The 21,089-nt window shown below is 42.6% G+C and overlaps 1 protein-coding gene across 2 annotated transcripts in view; it reads left to right on the forward strand.

The window, feature by feature from the left end:
• The first annotated feature begins 322 nt into the window (after window positions 1-322).
• The window catches only part of Inpp5f (inositol polyphosphate-5-phosphatase F), a 92,932-nt gene continuing 72,165 nt past the window's right edge, over window positions 323-21,089 (forward strand). The window contains exon 1 of one of the 2 annotated variants that reach the window (XM_069988153.1): window positions 323-639. In XM_069988153.1, coding sequence (XP_069844254.1) covers window positions 543-639 — 97 coding nt within the window. In that variant the 5' untranslated portion in view covers window positions 323-542. The remainder of the gene's footprint in view (window positions 640-21,089) is intronic. The other variant, XM_069988152.1, reaches the window with a different exon arrangement.

Consider the following 21,089-nt stretch of genomic DNA (forward strand, 5'->3'; position numbering starts at 1 on the left):
GAGGAGCAGGCGCCGAGGGAGGAGGGTGGGAGGAAGGAAGGAAGAAGAAGAGGAGGAGGAGGGCGGGAAGAACTGGAGGAGAAGGTGGCGCGAAAGGGAGCAGAGAGGCGAAGCGCGGCCTGGGAGGAGCCGGGGAGGGGTGGAGCCAAGGGCGGGGGGCGGAGCCTAGAGCGGTCCGGGAGGAGCGAGCGGGCGGAGGGGGTGGAGTCCGAGGGCAGGGAAGCAGCCCGGGAAGGGGAGGAGCCCGGGAAGGGGCGGGGCCTGTCGGGGGGGGGGTTGGCGCTCGGCGAGGGGAGGCGCTGGGGGTGAGGCCTCCACGGCCGCCTCTGGCGCGTTCTCCGCGGGCGGGTCGTCCCCGGGGCGCTCCTGTGCTCTGCTCCCCGGCGCTGTTAGGTCTTCGGTCCTAGTCAGAGGCGCGGGCTCCGGTGGCCGCGGCGGCCGAGAGCGCCCAGGACGCTCCCCCTGCGGGCCTCGGTGGCCGCCGCCGGGCCCAGGAGCCGCCGCCTCCCTCAGCGCGCCGCGCCGCGCCGCGCCGGGCCGGCATGGAGCTCTTCCAAGCCAAGGACCACTACATCCTGCAGCAGGGCGAGCGCGCGCTGTGGTGCAGCCGCCGCGACGGCAGCCTGCAGCTCCGACCTGGTGAGGGGTGCGGCGCGGACTGGGGAAGCCGGGGTCGGGCGGGCGCGGAGGGGGCGCGGCCGGGCCCCGCGGCGCACTCGGCGGACCCACCGCGGGCGGGCGCGGCCCGCGGGCGGCGCGCGAGCTGTCAGGGTTTCCTGACCCGGAGCGGCCGCGGCCTCTGCCGTCCCCCCGCGGAGCAGGCCAGTGATCCTCGGCCTGAGCGCGTCCACCCTCCCGGGGTCAGGGGGCCGGGGGTGGGGGAGGCCGGAGGTAAAGCCCCCGCAGGCAGCTGGGCGGTGAAGGCCTGCCCACCCGGAGCGGCTGCTCAGAGCCCTGGGCGCGAAGTTCCGAGTTCGAGTTCCATCCAGTTCAGTGGACTCTTCGGCGGGACACTCCCGGTTGACATCCTGCGTGTCTGGTCCTTATTCGTTAAGTAACCCTCGGTTAGTTAACTCCTAGACACTCGCTCTAAAACACTTGGCTTTAGATCTGTATTGAAGTGAATTAAAATATCAAAATATTTGTGTCGGGGCGAAACAAGGATGTGTCGAGGTCCATGACTGGGTGTCACATAGGCGGGTAAGAGTGACCAGAGTCTACAGCCATCATGCAGCCCTGCCCTCAGGGCTGACAAGCCAGGGTCCTCTGTGAGGATGATAGGTCCCCCTAACCCCAGCTTTAGCCCGTCTATTTTCTTCATTAGTCAGGATCCTTTTACTTTAGGAAAAGGAAGAGAACAGAACTCTTTTTTTTGTGTGTTCTAATAAAACTTTATTAACAAAAAGTAGGTGGTGTGATACATTTGGCTTGACAAGACGGTCTGCCAACTCATGGCACAGGTTCGTCCATGCAAAAACAGCAGCATCAGTGGGCTCTAGAGGGGCCAGCATTCTAATTAAATACATACTCACAGCATTTGAAGTTACTTTTAATTCTTGTGTGTAGTGCTACTCAAAAAAATATTTCTGGGTAGGAACTGAAAAGTCTGACATGTTCAAATGAAATTTGTTATCACTTACAGGATTGTTTCCAAGTACAGATCCTTTAATATTATTCCTCCTCCATCTCCCCGTCCCCACAATCACCCTCCAGAGCAGATAGGAGCATCCTCCTTTTTCAGGTGTGGAGAAAGGTGTGAGGGGTCCCAGCAACTGCTGTTGGGATCTGGAGAGAATAGCTCTGTGGCCTTCAGAGCAGGCCCCCTGCTTTCTTATGAGGGCCTGCCAGTTGCTTTGCTAGAGCAGTAAAGGCGAACTTAGTTTTTTCTAGGCTCTGACTGTTTTCTTGCTATCACTTTTTTTTTTTTTTGGTCTGTCATGGGGCTTGAACTCTGGGCTTGGGCGCTGTCCCAGCACTCTACCGTTTGAGCCACAGCGCCACTTCCGGTTTTCTCGTGATTTATTGGAGATAAAAGTCTCACGGATTTTATTGCCTGGGCTGGCTTTGTATTGCAATCCTCAGATCTCAGCCTCCTGAGTAGCTAGGATTACACGTGTGAGCCACCAGCCCCCTGGCTGCTATCACTTTTTATTTCCTTTTTTTCAGAATGGAGGAGAAACTACTGGGTCCACATGAGGTTGGTTCTTGGTTATCTTGGGACAGATGTTGTAAATAGGCTCATTTTGACAAGCCTTTTGGTATTTTTTTAAAAAATTGATTGGACCATTTATTGACCTGGTTTCTGCCCAACCCCCACTGGGACTTCCGGTGAGATTCAGGACTGATTGAGGTAAAGTAGATTGCAAAATTCCCAGGCAGTCAAAAGATCTAAGAGAACTAGATGGAAGTTGGGATCATCAACAATTTCCCTGACAGGACAAACTTTTCTATACCTCAGTTTCCTCAACCTGAGCCTAGATTTTTGTATTAAACCATGTGTGTTGTACTACTGTTTATTTGTCCAAAGTTAATATCAAAAGGCAAATTAAACCTTTTTTCATGAATAAAATAATTATCAGGCTTTGCAACTATGTTTATTTCATTTCTTAGAATATAGCTGATCATGGACTAAAGTAGACCAAAAGTCTAGAGGAAGGAAGAGGCCAATGTGTTTCAGAAGTAGCAGCGGTTAGATGTTGATACATAAAGAATCCTTTCCCTTTACCAAATAGTTGATTCTGTTTAGATCTCAGTATCTTTCCTAAGTCTGATTATTTCATTTGGTAACTACAGTGTTTTTCTATAGATGAAATTATTTAAAGTTTTCTTTATTTTCACTGAACTATCTCTTCACCACTTTCTTGGGGGGCCAGTTTTGCTATTGTTTGTAGTGACAGCATTGAAAACTTTTCATTGTTTCCCATTGGTTACTGGATAAATAGATTAATGAACAAGTCCTTTTCTTTTCTGCATTGTAGTATTATAAGACCACAAAAGCTTTGTAAGCATTGTGATTTTTTTTTTTTTAATGCTGGTCCTGGGGCTTGAACTCAGTGCCTGGTACTATTCCTGCGTTTTTGCTTAAGGTTAGCATTCTACCACTTGAGCCACAGCTCCACTTCCAGCCTTTTTTCCTTTTTTGGGATTAATTGGAGTTATGAATCTCAGTGACTTTGCTGCCTGGGCTGGCTTCAAACCCTAATATTCATATCTCAGCCTGCTGAGTAGCTAGGATTATAGGCATGAGCTACTGGTGCCTGGCATACATTGTTGATTTTTTTGTTTTGTTTTGTTTTTTTTTGGTCGGTCATGGGGCTTGAACTCTGGGCCTGGGCGCTGTCCCTCAGCTCTTCAGCTCAAGGCGAGTGCTCTACCACTTGAGCTACAGCGCCACTTCCGGTTTTCTGGTGGTTTATTGGAGATAGGAGTCTCACGGTCTCTCCTGCCCGGGCTGGCTTTGAACCGCGATCCTCAGATCTCAGCCTCCTGAGTAGCTAGGATTACAGGCGTGAGCCACCAGGGCCCGGCTTACATTGGTGATTTTTAAGTGTGGTTATTGAACAACCTGAAACAGGTATTCTCTTTCTCCTAAAGACATCAGCCCCCTTTCCTGCCTGTTGTATAAGACCCAACTTCAAGATCCACCCCTACAAAACTTTCCCTTCATCTCTAGGACAGGATTTTTATTATGTTTCCCAGTATTTTCTATACTTAGCACACATTTCCATGATAACAGTTTATCTACTGCTCGAGTAGACGGTGTATTCCCCAAGGCAAGGATTCTACCTTACTTATCTCAGTGTCTCTAGGCTTTAGAGTGCTTAGAATACAGAAGGCATATTTGGTTTCATTGATGTGAATTAAATTTAAGAAAAAGTTCTCTCAGATAAACCATTGCTTTAAAAATAGGATGCAGGAGGGCACAGTAATGGAGGCAGGAAGGGTGAACAAATGCAGTCATTGTATTCAGTATACACTATGTAAAAAATAAACTGCAACTTGTGGGCAATCATGGGAGGGGAAAAATTGGGGAAAGTGAAGAAAGGGGTGACCAAGAAGCATTATACTCATTACCTGACTTTTGTAATTGTAACCCCTCTGTTGAACTCCCTAATAATAACAAAAAATAGGATGCAGGTTATGCTTATTACTCATTTTAGGCTGAGTTTTAAATATCTGGTAATCAGATTGGAAAGTATCTGTCTAGTTGGGTGAGGAGATAGAAGGAAAAGGAGAAGCACCACTTGTAATTTTTGTCTTGTCTGATGTAGCATTTTCTGAAACACAATTTTGTGGCAGTCTTTATGTTTTTATTTATCGTTGTTTATTTTTTCAGTTTTTTTTTCTAGCCAAACAACTGATTATTGTTAATTTTTTTTAGTATTGCTATTTTTCTTAAAGAGTAGCAAGTAGTCAGTATCTACGTGGATCACTGCTTTTTGATAGATGCTTAAGTGTATTGGATCGTAATGGCCACCACAGAAAAATATTTAGTTGTTTTAAGCATTCAATAATCTCCTGAGAGAAGAGTTTAATGCCTGAGAATAAGAATTGTAATTTAAAGACTTAGTAGGGAATATAATACAAGCTGCTTTTGGGGAATGGTGATATCCTCTTATCTCCTTGGTCTTAAAATTGCTTCCACCAGTCCTGTGGCTTTGTCTGATATGGCGGTGTTATATAATTTACTGCTCCGTGTTGCCTCATTCTGTTCTGAGACTGAGTGACCATGAAAGGAGCTCAAAACACCTGCCAACAGACAACATTCATGAATATCTAAATGATGAAGACCAGTGGGCATTTCTCTCTCTCTTTCTCTCTCTCTCTCTCTCTCTCTCTCTCTCTCTCTCTCTCTCTCTCTCTCTCTCTCTCTCTCGCTCTCTCTCTCTCTCTCTCTCTCTCTCTCGGATACTAGCTATCAGAATTCACAGAAACAGAAACTTTTCCTGTTTTTAGAGAGTTATGTTGTGATCATGAAATTTTACTTTTTACCATATATGAAGTGAATGATTTTTTTTTTTTTTTTTGGGTCCGGTTGTGGGGCCTGAACTCTGGGCCTGGGTGCTGTCCCTCAGCTCTTCAGCTCAAGGCTAACACTCTACCACTTGAGCCACAGCGCCACTTCCGGTTTTTTTCTTTTTTCTTATGTGGTGCTGAGGAATCGAATCCAGGGCCTCAGGCATACAAGGCAAGCACTCTACCACTGAGCCACCTTCCCAGCCCCTGAAGTGAATGATTTTGAAGGAAAAATTATATTATGGAAGGGAAATCCAAATGGAATATTTATCTCTTCTGAGGAATGTTTTGCTTAAACAGTTTAGAGTTCTGTGCCATTTAGTTTTATTTTTACAAAATGGTTTTGAAGACATAGCTCCTTTAGATTTCATGCTTGTAGCCTGGAATAGTGGTATATACGTATAATTCCAGTAGTGGGGCAGGGAACAAGGAGGCTGAGGCAAGAGCACTATGAGTTTGAAACCAGCCTTTGCCACATGGCAAAACAAAACAACAACAAAACCCCTGCCAAATCCATATTTGCTAAATTTGCACAAATTTTCATGACAAAATGCAAAGACTATTAAATATATTGTGACCATCTTGCTAACCATTTTTATTATTTTGTAAGAGAGCTAGTATCGTTAGTCTTCAATTTCTTTGAAGAGACTTAACAGTTTTATGTTTTATGCTACTTTTCAATTCATATTTCATATTATGAACAGGATAATAATTAGGTGAAGTAGATTTATACATTTTTAATGTACACTTATTTGCTATTTTAACATAGAAAAGACTTATTCATGCAAAGTCCTGCTCATTCACAATTTTGGTTTGAAAACAAAAGGGTCTTTTGGAATGATGTTTCACAGATTCAGGGGTGTTTTTGTGTATATTTTGTTATCTACGCCATCAGCCTAGATTAATATGAATGGCTTTTATTTGTTGAGTTTCTTTCCCTCCCTCCCTCCCTCCCTCCCTCCCTCTCTCCCTCTCTCCCTCCCTCCCTCCCTCCCTCCCTCCCTCCCTCCCTCCCTCCCTCTTTCTTTCTTTTTTCTTCCTTCCTTCCTTCCTATCTCCCTCCCTCCCTCCCTCCCTCCCTCCCTCCCTCCCTCCCTCCCTCCCTCCCTCCCTCCCTCCCTCCCTTCTTTCTTTCTTTCTTTCTTTCTTTCTTTCTTTCTTTCTTTCTTTCTTTCTTTCTTTCTTTCTTCTTTCCTTCCTTCCTTCCTTCCTTCCTATCTCTCTCCCTCCCTCCCTTCCTCCCTCCCTCCCTCCTTTCTTTCTTTCTTTCTTTCTTTCTTTCTTTCTTTCTTTCTTTCTTTCTTTCTTTCTTTCTTTCTTTCTTTCTTTCTTTCTTTCTTTCTTTCTTTCTTCTTGTCCTGGGGCTTGAACTCAGGGCCTGGGGACTGTCACTGAGCTTCTTTGCTCAAGGCTAGCACTCTACCACTTGAGCCACAGTGCCACTTCTGGCTTTTTCTGTGTATGTGGTACTGAGGAATTGAGCCCAGGGCTTCATGCCTGCTAGGCAAGCACTCTACTACTGAGCCACATTCCCAGCCCTGTTGAGTATTTTTCTGAGTGTGACATTGTTCTAAGTTCTTTGCATATATTATTTCATCCCTACAGTAAAACTTACAAGGGATGTTTCATTGTTCTAAGCTCTTTGCATGTGGTACTGAGGAATTGAGCCCAGGGCTTCATGCCTGCTAGGCAAGCACTCTACTACTGAGCCACATTCCCAGCCCTGTTGAGTATTTTTCTGAGTGTGACATTGTTCTAAGTTCTTTGCATATATTATTTCATCCCTACAGTAAAACTTACAAGGGATGTTTCATTGTTCTAAGCTCTTTGCATGTATTATTTCATCTCCACAGTAAAACTTACAAGGGACGTTACATTATCAACCTCATTTTTCAGATGAGTCACAGAGAAGTAATTTGTCTAAGTGTTCAGTATGAGGGATAGCCAGCTTCTAACCCAGTACATGGCTCCATAACCAAAATTTCTACAGTATTGACAAAAATGTTTTACAAATCTTTATAACTACTTTTTTTTTTGGCTATTCCTGGGGCTTGAACTTAGGGCTCGGCCACTGTCCCTTGAGCTTCTTTTGCTGTAGGCTAGCACTCTATCACTTGAGCCACAGCTTTACTTCTGGCTTTTTCTGTTTATGTGGCACTGAGGAATTGAACCCAGGGTTTCCTGCATGCAATCTACCACTAAGCCACATTCCCAACCCTATAACTACTTCTTTTAAATTAAAAAAAAATTTAAATAGTGGTACAAAGAGGTTTCAATCCAATATTTCAATTTATGAGTACAGTGATCTTGATCACTGTTACCCCTTCCATTTCTCTTATCTCTCATAGCCTCTCGTGTGTGTGTGTGTGTGTGTGTGTGTGTGTGTGTGTGTGTGTGTGTGTGTGTGTGTGTGTGTGTGTGTGTGTGTGTGTGTGTGTGTGTGTGTGTGTGTGTGTGTGTGTGTGTGTGTGTGTGTGTGTGTGTGTGTGTGTGTGTGTGTGTGTGTTCTGGTACTTTGAATTGTGATCCTTGGATCTTAACTTCCTGAGTAGTAAGCCACTGGTTCCTAGCTTGCTTTATTTGTTTGTTTGTTTGTTTGTTTATTTATTGTATTGGCCCTGGGAATTACATTCAGCTTGGGCACTGTCCCTGAGTTTTTTTGCTCAAGGCTGTTTCTGGCATTTTGGTGACAAATTGCAGAATAAGACTTTCAAGGACTTTCCTGCATGGGATGGCTTTGAAAGACATTTCTCAATCTTAGCCTCTTGAGTAGCCAAGATTACGGGCATGAGCCATTGTGTCCCAGTCTTGTTTTTCTTTTTAAGGCAGTGTCTTGTTGAGTATCCCTGGCTAAACCTCAAACTCAAGATCCTCTTGTCTCAGCTTCTTGAGTGCTAGGATTACAATTATGTGCCACTATGCTCTGCTTTCTTTCTACCTTCTTTTTTTTGTTGGTTGTGGGGCCTGAACTGTAGGCCTGGGTACTGTCCCTCAGTTCTTCAGCTCAAGGCTAGTGCTCTACCTTTTGAGCCACAGCACCACTTCTGGCTTTTTTTTTTTTCTGCTTATGTGGTGCTGAGAAATCGAACCCAGGGCCTCATGCATGGGAGGCAAGCACTCTACCACTGAGCCACCTTCCCAGCCCTCTTTCTACCTTCTTGACTACAGAGCTAATGGGAGTAATAGATGAAGTGTATCTGCAGCTGTCATATCATTGTAATGCAGCCTATGTAGAGAATAAGACAGTCCTTCTGAATGTCATAGCCAGAACATTAAGGAAAGGTAAGTATAGAATGAGAAGGCTATTCATGGGGCTTCTGGTTTGTTCTTTGACTCTGTCTGCCCTGCTTCCTTTCTTGCAAAAGCAAAATAATGTAGTTAGAAGGAATGCTGTTATGTAATAGATTGACTAGTAGTCTTTCCAGCTAAGGTTAGTTTATCAGGTTTCTCCTCTTAGGTTTTTAGAACATCTGCAGTTTAAGAAGGGAATAGATATAGGGTAGATCTTTGAGTAGAAACATTGATATGTGCTAGACGTGAATTGTTTCCTTTAGTGATGAGCAACCTGAAGCCTTTCTCAGTAGCTTTGCAAGAATCCTAGATCCAGTTTCAAGAGCAACCTTTTAGAGCAGACAAAGCTGAGATGGCATGAAGGAGACAAAGCCTTTACTAAGGGCAGTCATCTTCTGAGATATGAGCAACTTTTTTAGATTCCTTGTTCCTGGATACTTGTGTTTTGGCCTGCCAAATGAAGCTGGCTTCAAAGGAGAGTGCCTTCAAGCTCTTCTAGGTTAGAACCTGCAGGTTCCAGAGACCAAGGTTCCAAAACAGTGTGGCCTTTTGGGAAGTTGGCTGCTTTGGTGCTGCTCCAGGATGCCCAGTAACATGGGCCCCCAGCCCAGCCATAGCATGGAGGACACTCATCACCACCCCCTAGTACCTGGTCTTCAGTGTTGTATTAAATGAACCAAAATAATTCTAGACCCTGGTTCATCCTTTATGGTTTGAGAAACAAGGGGTTTGTTGGGAGAATTGAGTGAGACCAAAGAACAAAAGACCAGAATACTGCCTCTCACACACAGAATATTGCTGTGCTAATTTCTCATTTTATTCCTTTAAGGGAAATCTAATGTGCATATGTGTGTGTGTGTGTGTGTGTGTGTGTGTGTGTGTGTGTGTGTGTGTGTGTGTGTGTGTGTGTGTGTGTGTGTGTGTGTGTGTGTGTGTGTGTGTGTGTGTGTTGTGTGGTGTGTATGTGTGCTGGTACTGGGGCTTGAACTCAGGGCCTGGGCACTGTCCCTTAGCTTTTTCAGTCAAGTTTGGTGCTCTACCACTTGAGCCACAATGCCGCTTCTAGCTCTTTGCTAGTTAACTGGAGATAAACTCTCAAGGACTTTCCTGCTTGATCTGGCTTTGACCCTTGATCCCCAGAGCTCTTCTGAGCTGCCTGAGCTGCTAGCGTCTAGTTGGGAATCTAGCTCTTAAGTCTATGAAATTTAAGAAATCTATTTTCTTCCTGAATGAAAATAAATTAGGCTCATACACATCTTAATTTTCTCTCAGCTGACCCTTTAATAGAAAGGTGCCTGTTGCTAATTTTTGTCTTTATGGTTTATGATGGACTAAGCTGTTGTGTTTGCACACAGACAGTAGACTATTGGGAAATCGGACCAGTTCATCTGTGCTACTGATGAATGCATTCCTTTTTTTTTTGGTCAGTCATGGGTCTTGAACTCTGGTCTTGGGCGCTGTCCCTGTACTCTCCAGCTCAAGGCGAGCGCTCTACTGCTTGAGCCACAGCACCACTTTGGGTTTTCTAGTGGTTTATTGGAAATAAGAGTCTCACAGACTTTCTTGCCTGGGCTGGCTTTGAACCTCAATCCTCAGATCTCAGCCTCCTGAGTAGCTAGGATTACAGGCATGAGCCACCTGCGCCCGGCTGATTGAGTGCTGGTTGAGTGCATTCTTAGAATCATAGTCTAACCTTGATTTGGCCAAGTTTTATGGGGATTTAAATGTGCTAAATCTTTACAAGCTGTGTTTCTATCTCTGTGTGTGTGTCTTTTTATAAACTGTTCTATTTCTAGTCAAATGTTTTAAAACATAACCTTTTAAAATCTTGCCTTGCAAATATAATAAGAGAGCAACGTTGCAGGCCCCATAGCAAACAATTACTAGTTAGCTGATCTAAGTCACAATTGTGTCAACTGGCCATAATAGAGAACATTTGAAACAGAGTAGGTTTATTAAAATAGGGAATTTTTTTTTATTACCAGTGGCTGCTGATAATGCGTTAATAATGAATGGCTAGTATTTTAAAAATGAGAATAAATACTGAACATTCAGCTTTAGGATACTCACAACACATTCTGGTAGTATCTTAATTAAAAGGCACGTTCTGTTAGGATGACTCATTTTGTGGATGCTGTGACACCCTGAAGGGTGCTGCTTCCATTCACAAACAAGTTTCTCATCATATTTGCTTTGGTTAGGCTGATTAAATGAACTAGAGATGGATTTTTTTTTCTTTTTTTCTTTTTTTGTTGGTCGTGGGGTTTAAACTCTGGATTTGGGCGCTGTCCCTCATCTCTTCAGCTCAAGGCAAGTGCTCTACCACTTGAGCCACAGCGCCACTTCTGGTTTCTAGTGGTTTATTGGAAATAAGAGTCTCACAGACTTTCCTGCCTGGGCTGCCTTTGAACTGCAATCTTCAGATCTCAGTCTCCTAAGTAGCTAGGATTACAGGCGGAGCCACTGGCACCTGAACTCAGGGCCTGGGCTCTGTCCTCAGCCTCTCTTTGCTCAAGGCTAGCGCTCTGCCACTTGAGCCTGAGTGGCACTTCCGCCTTTTTCTGTTTATGTGGTACTGAGGAATTGAACCCAGGGCTTCATGCATGCTAGGCAAGCACTCTACTACTAAGCCACATTCCCAGCCCATAGAGATAGATTTTAAGACATCGCTGTTTCTGCTGCTTCTTCTACTTCTTCTTCTTCTCCTCCTCCTCCTCCTCCTCCTCCAGCTCCTCCTCCTCCTCTTCTTCTTCTTCTTTTGTGAAAATACCGTATGGAGGGGTTACAATTACATGGGCAAGGTAATGAGTATATTTCTCATCAGGCATTGTTGCCTCCTCCTTTGTTTCTCCTTCCCATCACCCCCACACCCAAGACATTGCTTCTTATTTAAAGTTACTTTATTTTAATTTCAGCTTCTTCAATTTTACTCTTGCATTTCTTTAACTTGATAATGGGATATTTAAAATTACACTAATTTTCTTTAGACATCTTATTCTTTGAAATAGGTTTTCACTTTCTTTTAAATTACACTGAATTTCAAATTTCCCACTTTTTGCAATGTCAGTGTATATGATTTGAGACAGTTATAACATCTAGTTGCAACATTAGAGGTTTTTTTTTTTTTTTTTTTTTTTTTTGGTCAGAGACTTGAACTTTGTACCTGAAACTTTCACTCATTGACTAACCCTATACGAACTGAGCCATGCCTCCAGCCTCTAGAATTTTTTTTGTTAGTTGTAAGGCTTGAACTCATGGCCTGGGAGCTATCCTTGAGCTCTTTTGCTCAAGGCTAGTACTCTAGCACTTTGAGCCACAGCTCCACCTCTGGTTTTCTGGTGGTTAATTGGAGATGAGTCTCACAAACTTTCCTACCTGGCCTGGTGATTATATATATCATTTATAAGCATGGAAATCCCTGTAAAACACTTGACCAGTATAACACTATCTCTTGTATACCTTTCTTTGATCTTACTAGAAACAGCACTTTTTTTTTCCCCAGTAGTAGGGCTTGAACTCTGGGCCTGGGCGCTGTCCCTCAGCTCTTTTTTTTTTTTTTTTTTAATTTAATTTTATTTGTGAACATACTGTACAGAGGGGTTACAATTACATGGGCAGGATAATGCGTACATTTCTTACCAAGCATTGCAGCCTCCTCCTTTGGTTTGTTTACCCTTCACATCCCTTCCCAGCCTGTCCCTCAGCTCTTTAGCTCAAGGCGAGCACTGTACCTACCACTTGAGCCACAGCCACTTCCGGTTTTCTGCTGGCTTATTAGATATAAGATCTCATGGACTTTTCCTGCCCAGGCTGGCTTTGAACCCCAAACCTCAGATCTCATCCTGCTGACTAGCTAGGATTAGAGGTTTGAGCCACAGGTGCCCGGCTAAAAACAACACTTTGTACAGTACCTTTATTCTAATTGGATGGTCACAAAAATACAAATTTTATGAGAATAGGTTTTACCTAATTGGTCAAGCTGTAAGATACATTACAACTTTTCCTCTTCCCCTCATGCCTCAGAACCCCAAGCTGTGGTCCTTGTTTCACATGGAAACAGTTCTTACTTGAAGCCAAGAAAATGGCAAATCCTTGACCTAATGAGGGCCTGTAGTGGCAGAATGTGTAAGCAATATTAGCTGCAAGAGAGTAAATTAGTTTTGAATGAAGTTTTCAGGAAGAACTAAGTAATTATTTAAACACCAGCTGGGAGAAGATTACATCTAGTTAATGATGGAAGTGCTAATTTTATGAATTTCTGTTAATAGCTCTAAAATGAGGAAAAGAAAATATTAATTCTTAGCTCATCTGTGTTTTGATTTACCTCTCAGAATTTCATGTCTGAAAGTAACACCGAAGTTTAGCTTTTGGTAGACAGAAGATAGGGGATATTTCCAAACACATTCCTGTGTTTCTTGGTGATGCATTATGAATTCATTATTGAAGAGTTTAATCCTTACTTGAAATAGTTATACTTTAGGTGCTTAAGGTTGAAAAGTATATATTTTCCTCAGCCTCTCCCTTGGATGAAGTCCTACTTATATTATCTGACCTTTCATAAAAGTTTCTTAGTCCTCCTCTGCTTTTTGGGCCTTTCTTTGAGATGTGAGAGGACTTTATTTTTCATATATAAAGAGAATTTAAGTTTTTATTTGGATATAGTTTGAGGAGGCATTGTAAAACAACAAAAAAAGCAATTTCTAATTTTCTTCATGATGATTAAAACATTGTGGCTAGGGGAAGGGATGATATGGGGAAACAAAGGAGGAGGCAACAATGCTTGATAAGAAATGTACTCACTATCTTTCCCATGTAATTGTAACCCCTCTGTATGGTATTTTCACAATAATAATAATAATAATAATAAAACTTTAAAAAAAAGTTGTGGTCCACTTTTTTTTTTTTTCCGGTCCTTTGGCTTGAACTCAGGGCCTGGGCGCTGTCCCTGAGCTTCTTTTTGCTGAAGGCTAGCACTCTATTACTTGAGCCACAACTTCCCCATTTACTACATTATAATTATTTCTGTTTATGTGTGTCAGTGCTGGGGTCTCCTACTATTGCTTGGGTTCCTCCCTGACTTCCCTCTCCTAAGGCTGGCACTTTACTGCTTGAACCGAACCTCTATTTCAACCTTTTTACTGGTTAATTGGAGATGAAGTCTCATGGATTTTTCTGCCTTGAGTTGGCTTATCAATATTCTCAAAACTTAGCCTTCTGAATAGCTAAGATAGGGGCTGGGAAGGTGGCTCAATGGTAGAGCGCTCGCCTTGCATGCTTAAGGCCCTAGGTTCGATTCCTCAGCACCACATAAGCAGAAAAAAAAAAAGTCGGAAGTGGCGCTGTGGCTGAAGTGGTAGAGTGCTAGCCTTGAGCTGAAGAGCTGAGGGACAGCACCCAGGCCAAGAGTTCAGGCCCCACAACCGGACCCCCCCCAAAAAAAGTTCTGAGTAGCTAGGATTTCAGGCATGAGCCACTAACAACTGTCTATTAGATCCTTATTTTTACTTTTTTTTTTTTTTTTGGTAAAAATTTTTATTAGCATAAGCTAATTGTATAAGGGAGGGGTGCATTGTCATATTTGCATATATGCCTTTATATTTTGTTTTATTTTTGCTGGTGCTGGGGCTTGAATTCAGGGCCTGGGTGCTGTCCATGAGCCTCTTTGTGCTCAAGTCTAGCGTTCTCCCACTTGAGCTACAGTGCCACTTCCGGCTTTTTCTGAGTAGTTTATTGGAGACCCAACTATTTTATTTTTGATACAGGGTCTTACTATGTAATCCAGGCTGTCCTTGAAATCATAATCTTGCCTCAGCCCTCTGAGTGGTAACCTTAATTATATTTGCTTCTGGTAGCTTAGGTCACCTTTGATGGCAGCCGACCATATTATGCAGTTTATGATACCTTACAACTTTTTTTTCTTTTTGTCAGTCATGGGTCTTGAACTCAGGGCTTGGGAGCTGTCCCTGAGCTTTTGTGATCAAGGCTAATGCTCTACCACTTTGAGCCACAGCTCTATTTTTGGTTTTGGGGTGATTAATTGGAGATAAAATCTCGTGGACTTTTTCTGCCTTAGCTGGCTTCGAACTATGATCCTCAGCTTTCAGTCTCCTGAGTAGCTAGGGGCCATTAGCTCCTGGCAACATTTTTTTTTTTTTAAATGTAGTCCTTCCCACAGCCACTGAATCAGTCTGATAGGATACAAATGAGGGACTAATACGGGTTCCTTCTCCCATCCTGTATTTACTTAGATCAGTCATTTTTAACCTGGCTGTACAGTAGAATTACATGGAGGGGATTTTTTTTAAAAATTTTTTTTATTGTAAAGATACTATACAGAGGGTTACAGTTACATGAGTGAGGTAATGAGTACACTTCCTCTTGAACATTGTTACCCCCTCCATTGTTTTCCCCCTACCATCCCCGGGATTTTTTTTTTTTTAATACAGATGCCAGAGCCCACCCTAGCCAGCTGGGTCCATCTCTGATGAGAGGTGAAACTTTGGCATTAGTATTTTATAAAGCTCTTAGATAATGATAATGAACAGCTGGTTGACAGCCATTGAGTTAGAGTTTATATGGGGAAATCACCAGCTGCTGGATCTTCTAAATTGGATTAGTTCTGTAGCTTCTGCTTGCTGGAGAAATAATTACCATTAGAGAATTCAAGGAAATGTATATCAAACTTTGCATTTATAAGATGGCACTTGGATGTAATTATTCTTAACCTGGTTTCCTGCCTAATTAAATTCTTAGAATTTAAGCAAGGATGAGCCAACTATGTTCCTCATTCTAAAACTTTTCCTCATTTGTTTGACTTTGGTGTTGGTGATTATCTCTTCAGAGCAAAAATATATCCCTTTTTTTTTAAAGCAGGAAATGAAACTGGGCTCTGGTTATATATGCATATCCTAGCACTTTTTTTTTTTTAAACACAAGTGAAGCTGCCGTGAGTTCAGCAGCTGTGCCCAAAACTAGGCTCTTTCTTGAGCCGAGAAGACCCAGGGAGTGCCTTTGCTCTGGGATGGTGGAATGAATGACTCACCAGCTCTGCAGGCACACAGTACTTAATCATTTGTTTTTCGTGTACCAGGAAGGGGAGTGCATATGAAAATAGAAGCTGTGTACTGCCAAATGGATCTGAAATAAGAGTGGAAATATTAACCCAGTGGATCAGACAATGGAGTACTTAGACTTGAAGTAAATGTAACTTTATTATTTCAGTAATTGGAATTTGGCAATATTCCTAAAATGTTATACTTTTATAATTTGTAAGCAACTTTATTCTTTACTAAATAACTTTGGTCATCTTAAATTTTATTTATTTATTTATTTTTGGGTCTGGTCGTGGGGCCTGAACTCTGGGCCTGGGCACTGTCCCTTAGCTCTTCAGCTCAAGGCTAGCGCTCTACCACTTGAGCCACAGTGCCACTTCCGCCTTTTTTCTTTTTGCTTATGTGGTGCTGAGGAATGGAACCCAGGGCCTCGAGCATGCAAGGCAAGCGCTCTACCACTGAGCCACCTTCTCAGCCCCTCATCTTAAATTTTAAAACTTACTTGTGAACTTAAAATGTTTCTCACTCACGCCTGTAATCCTAGCTACTCAGGAGGCTGAGATCTGAGGATCACGGTTCAAAGCCAGCCCGGGCAGGAGAGACCATGAGACTCCTATCTCCAATAAATCACCAGAAAACCAGAAGTGGCGCTGTAGCTCAAGTGGTAGAGCGCTCGCCTTGAGCTGAAGAGCTGAGGGACAGCGCCCAGGCCCAGAGAAGTTTCTCACTGGGCACAGGTGGCTCATGTCTGTCATCCTAGCTACTCTGGAGGCTAAGATCTGAGGATCTCGGTTCAAAGCCAGCCTGGGCAGGAAAGTCTGTGAGACTCTTATATTCAATAAACTACTCAAAAAAAGTAGCATTGTGGCTCAAGTGGTAGAGTGCTTGCTTTGAGCTAAAGAAGCTCAGAGACAGCACCTAGGCCTAGAGTTCAAGTGCCAGGACTGGCAAAAAAATTTTTTTGCTGGGTGCTGGTGGCTGAGGCCACCTAGCTACTCAAGAAGCTGTGATCTGAGGTTTGCAGATCTAGACAGGAAAATCTGTGAGATTCTTATCTCCAATTAACCACCAGAAAACCAGAAATGGCACTGTGGTAGAGTGCTTGCCTTGAGTGAAAAAGCTTAGGGATAGGGCCTGGGTCCTGAGTTTAAGCCCCATCCCCCCCCCAACCCCCGCCCCAAACCATATATCTGTTGAAGGAAAGGTTTGAAAACTGTATGCTTGTTGGAACATTTCAATTATATGGTGTTCTTTGTGGAGGGACCATATAAACTAATGCCTTCTCTCTCCCATGATTCACTGATATTGTTGACAGAGTGTCCAAGCTAAGTTTAGTCATTGAATATACCTAGACTAATACCCATCTACACCAGATTCTGCTAATGCCAAGTTTTTTTTATTTCCTTAGTGATGATACATTAAAATCTATTTAAAATCCATACACATGCGTGCATACATATATTTGTAAACACATGCACTCAGATACACACCTACATTTTGAAGTATCTCTCTATACCAGGCAGCAAATTGATAGCAGTTCAGCAATATGAACTGACCTTTTCTTCTTGGGTCAATTATAGTGCTTATACAGGTCTTACTCTATTTCTTGTGTCATTAGTATTACAAGTTATGTTATCTTAATGTGTAAGATAATTCAGTGTTGCCCACAATTTTAGCTAAGTATTTCATTGTGAGAAACTACATGCTCATCACTTACTATAGTTTTGAATGATAAATACATTTATTAGTAAAAAGCTTCCATGCAGCAAAGTTGGGTGTTTTGGGACATTAAAAAAAAAGAAGGTAAAATGTGCCAGGTGCTAGTGGCTCATGCCTGTAATCCTAGCTGCTCAGGAGGCTGAGATCTGAGGATCGTGGTTTGAAGATAGCCTGGGTTGGGGCTGGGAAGGTGGCTCAGTGGTAAAGCGCTTGCCTTGCATGCCTGAGGCCCTGGGTTCGATCCCTCAGCACCACATAAGCAAAAAGAAAAAAGCCAGAAGTGGCACTGTGGCTCAAGTGGTAGAGCCCAGAGTTCAGGCCTCACAACCGGACCCCCCCCAAAAAAAAAAAAAAGACAGCCTGGGCAGGAATGTCTGTGAGACTCTTTTCTCCAATAAATTACTCAAAAAAGCTGGAAGTAGTGCTGTGGCTCAAGTGATAGAGTGCTTGCCTGAGCAAAAAAAAAGCTTAGGGACAGTGCCCAGGCTAAGTTCAAGCCCAAGGACCGGCAAAATAAAATAAAATAAAAATAAATATAAAGTGTGACTGGAGATATAGTTCACTGGTAGACTGTTGCTCTGCTGCTGTTCACGTTCCTGAGTTCAATTCCCAGGCCTGCCAAAAACAAAAAATTTTTTTTTTGTTTTGTCAGTCATGGGCCTGAACTCTGGGCCTGGGCGCTGTCCCTCAGCTCTTCAGCTCAAGGCTAGCGCTCGGCCACTTGAGCTACAGCACCACTTTCGGCTTTTTCTGCTTATGTGGTGCTGAGGAATTGAACCCAGGGCTTCATGCATGCAAGGCAAGCACTCTACCACTGAGCCACCTTCCCAGCCCCCAAAAACAAAACTTAAGATGTGAGTCTTATTACAAGCTGATGAAAATAAGTAATTGGTAGGAGAAATCACTCTTTTTTTTGTTTATTTAGTTCAATAACTATAATGAATGCCTCTTAGCATCAAGCTCAGTGATAAACAAAAGAGCTATAGAATTAACTAAACTGGTAGAGAACTTGGCACTTTTTACTTGGTTAGTTGAAACTGTTTACATTTATTGTAATTAATATATTAGCTATTTCTGCCTTTATTCATCTTTTCTATTTGACATCTTTTCTTTTTCCTTCACTTACCTGCTTTTTCTTTCATTGGGGGGTGCTGGTACTGGGACTTGAGTTCAGGTTTGCAAGTTCTTCTAGAGTTTACCACTGAGCCACATCTCTACTTCTGGCTTTTTTTTTTTTTTTCTAATTAATTGCAGATAAGTGTCCCTGGACTTTTCTATTTGGGCTGGCTGATATCCTCAAATCTCAGCCTTCTCAGTAGCTATGGATTACAGGATGAGCCACCAGTGCTTGGCTTGACAAATTTCGTCGTTTCTTTTTGTTGTCTGATTAAGTTACAGTGTGATGTGTGTGTACATGTCAACATTGTTGTAATTTTTATATTTGCATTCTTTTTCTAAACTTTTTATTGTTATGATAAAGGTGATGTACAGAAGGATTGCAGTTACATAAGTCAGGTACAAAGTACATTCTTTTTGGACAAGGTCACTCCTTTCCTCTCTCCTAGTTTTTCTCTGCCATCCTGCCCACAAATTGTATAGCTCACTTTTCACAATTATTTATATTCTTTTGTGGATATAAACTTAGACTCAGCATTTATTTTCACATGTAATTGAAGTAGCCAACATCCATGTCTTTTTTTTTTTTTTTGTCAGTTGTGGGGCTTGAACTCTGGGCTTGAGCGCTGTCCCTCAGCACTTCTGCTCAGGGCTAGTGCTCTACCACTTGAGCCACAGTGCCACTTCCTGTTTTCTGGTGGTTAATTGGAGATAAGCGTCTCAGGGACTTTCTTGCCAGGGCTGGCTTTGAATTACTATCCTCAGATCTCAGCCTCCTGAGTAGCTAGGATTACAGGCATGAGCCACTGGTGCCTGGCATGTCCATGTTTTTTAAAGGTATATTTCCCTCCCTTTTCTAGATTTTGTCTTTTCTAGATTCTGCTGCCTCCAATGTCAAGGGTTTACCGAAAAGGAGGAAGCTGATAGTCATACTTGATTTGCTGTTTGGATAGAACTATGTTGCTGAGACAGACTGTGTGCCTAGTTTTAAGCTGCATCAGAGTTGTGGCTCAGTTTCATATTCTGAGAGAACAGAATTCTAGAGTGTATCTAGGCATGGAGGTATTTCACTCAGAGAAGGTTTACAGGTATTGTAGCTCTATCCTATGGTTTAATTAAAGAAAAAAGTATTAAAGTGGTTTTTCCTTCATATGATCCTTCTCCTTCCTCTTTTAAACCATATGTAGACTCTTAAAATGAAAAATCTATGGGGACAGTGTTGTGCAGTAGGAGCCTGGATATGTATTTCTCAAGTTTAGTTGAAAGTTATTAACATTTAGTATGTGACAGATGTTATGCCAAACACTTTCACATAATTCGTTTAATCCTCATGAAAACTCTCCTAGATGAAATCCTCATTTACAAAAGAAGCCGATGGATTCAGAACCTAGTTATATATACTAGGACTATTCCCTGGGACACCAAATGCAGGTTGTGGCAACATTATGTCTGATTATCTTTACTGTGTCCAGTTTTCCAATTCTCCAGTGAGTCCTGGGTTACTCTGTCACATTCTTACCTAACATCTGGATCTTTGAATTTAAGCTTGTTTGCTCCTGTCTGTCCTAAATGCTTGTCCTTGCATTTTGTTTCAAGGGCAATCTATTTTGCCTGGAAAAAGAACTGAATTTGCTTACTGTCTGTTGACTTGCTGGGTTGGTCCCTATTTAGTTCTTCAGCTTTATTCTTAAAGTGTTTAGAGTCCCCTTTGGGTTCAATAAATATTTGAAAGCCTGTTCTGTGTTAAGCAGATTTTTAGAGTCTGACAACAGCTTTTTTACTGGTTGTCAGGGTGAAGGTCTTGGCTCTGGACAAGGGCAGTGAGTGACTTTGTTCATGGAGAAAAGTGTAATATTCAGTGGACTTGGTGAGAAAGAAAGGCATTTTGGCTGCGGAAAGCCCTATGCAAATATGAGAGCATTACACAGTGACTATTTGGTAAGGATACTTAGGATGTTAGGGTGTGTTAGGAAGAGCACTCTTGGACTGAGTGGCAAAGTGTTCTGATGTTAGTTAATATGCTAGTTGGTGTTGGGCAGTCACGTTACCCACTACCCACTTTGCCAGCCATGATATATTTCGCTGAAATAAAACAGATGACTTTAACTTTTATTACTTTAAACAGTGAAATGCTTGAAGTGGGAGCATGGCTCAAGTGGTAGAACACAGGAGATTCTAAGTTCAAATGCCAGACTGCCAAAAGAAAAAAGAAGAAAGAAATAGTAAACATTGCTGATGTGATAGGAAGTTTGTCTGACTTCCCCCTTTCTTTCCATGTTGTATGTTTACCTGACAATTTTGGAGCCTGGTGTACCATGTACTAGGAACATAAAGTTGAACATGAAGATGGTCTCAGTGAGTTTCCTGTTCTTGATGATTCCCTGTTAGTCAAGGAGACAGCCAAGTCAATCATTAAGTGCAGTAAAAAACTAAGGTGCCCAGTGGAAATTTATTCAGGGTTCAGGGGAGCTATACCAGAGTGCCTAGTCAGCCCTATGGGGTGGGGTGGGTGGAGTGGGGAATGTGTCCAGGAAGACCAGTGACCCTTGTTCTGAACTTGGAATGAACAGCAGCCAAACAGGGCTGGAGCGATGTTCCCAGCCTTCACAAAGTTCCCTGGGTAACTGGAAATCGATGCTGGCAGTGGAGAGGCTGAGAAGGGTAGATGGGACTGGCCCCTGCAGGGTCTTGTAAGCCTTTCCAAGGAATCCGTACTTCATTCCTAAGGATATGGTTGGGAAAGGTAATAGGATTGGAATAAGAGTGCTCATCCCTTTTTAATGCCTAATGCATCTTTTTCCATGATAATTTTAGACAAATAAGACTTTAGCACAAAAAATATTTGAAACAAAGGCAGTTATTATGTTCTTACAAACAAAGCAGTTCACCAGCAAG

This window comes from Dipodomys merriami, unplaced genomic scaffold (genome assembly GCF_024711535.1).
Source record: "Dipodomys merriami isolate MVZ:Mamm:240054 unplaced genomic scaffold, mDipMer1.0.p SCAF_35, whole genome shotgun sequence".
Lineage (NCBI taxonomy): Eukaryota > Metazoa > Chordata > Mammalia > Rodentia > Heteromyidae > Dipodomys > Dipodomys merriami.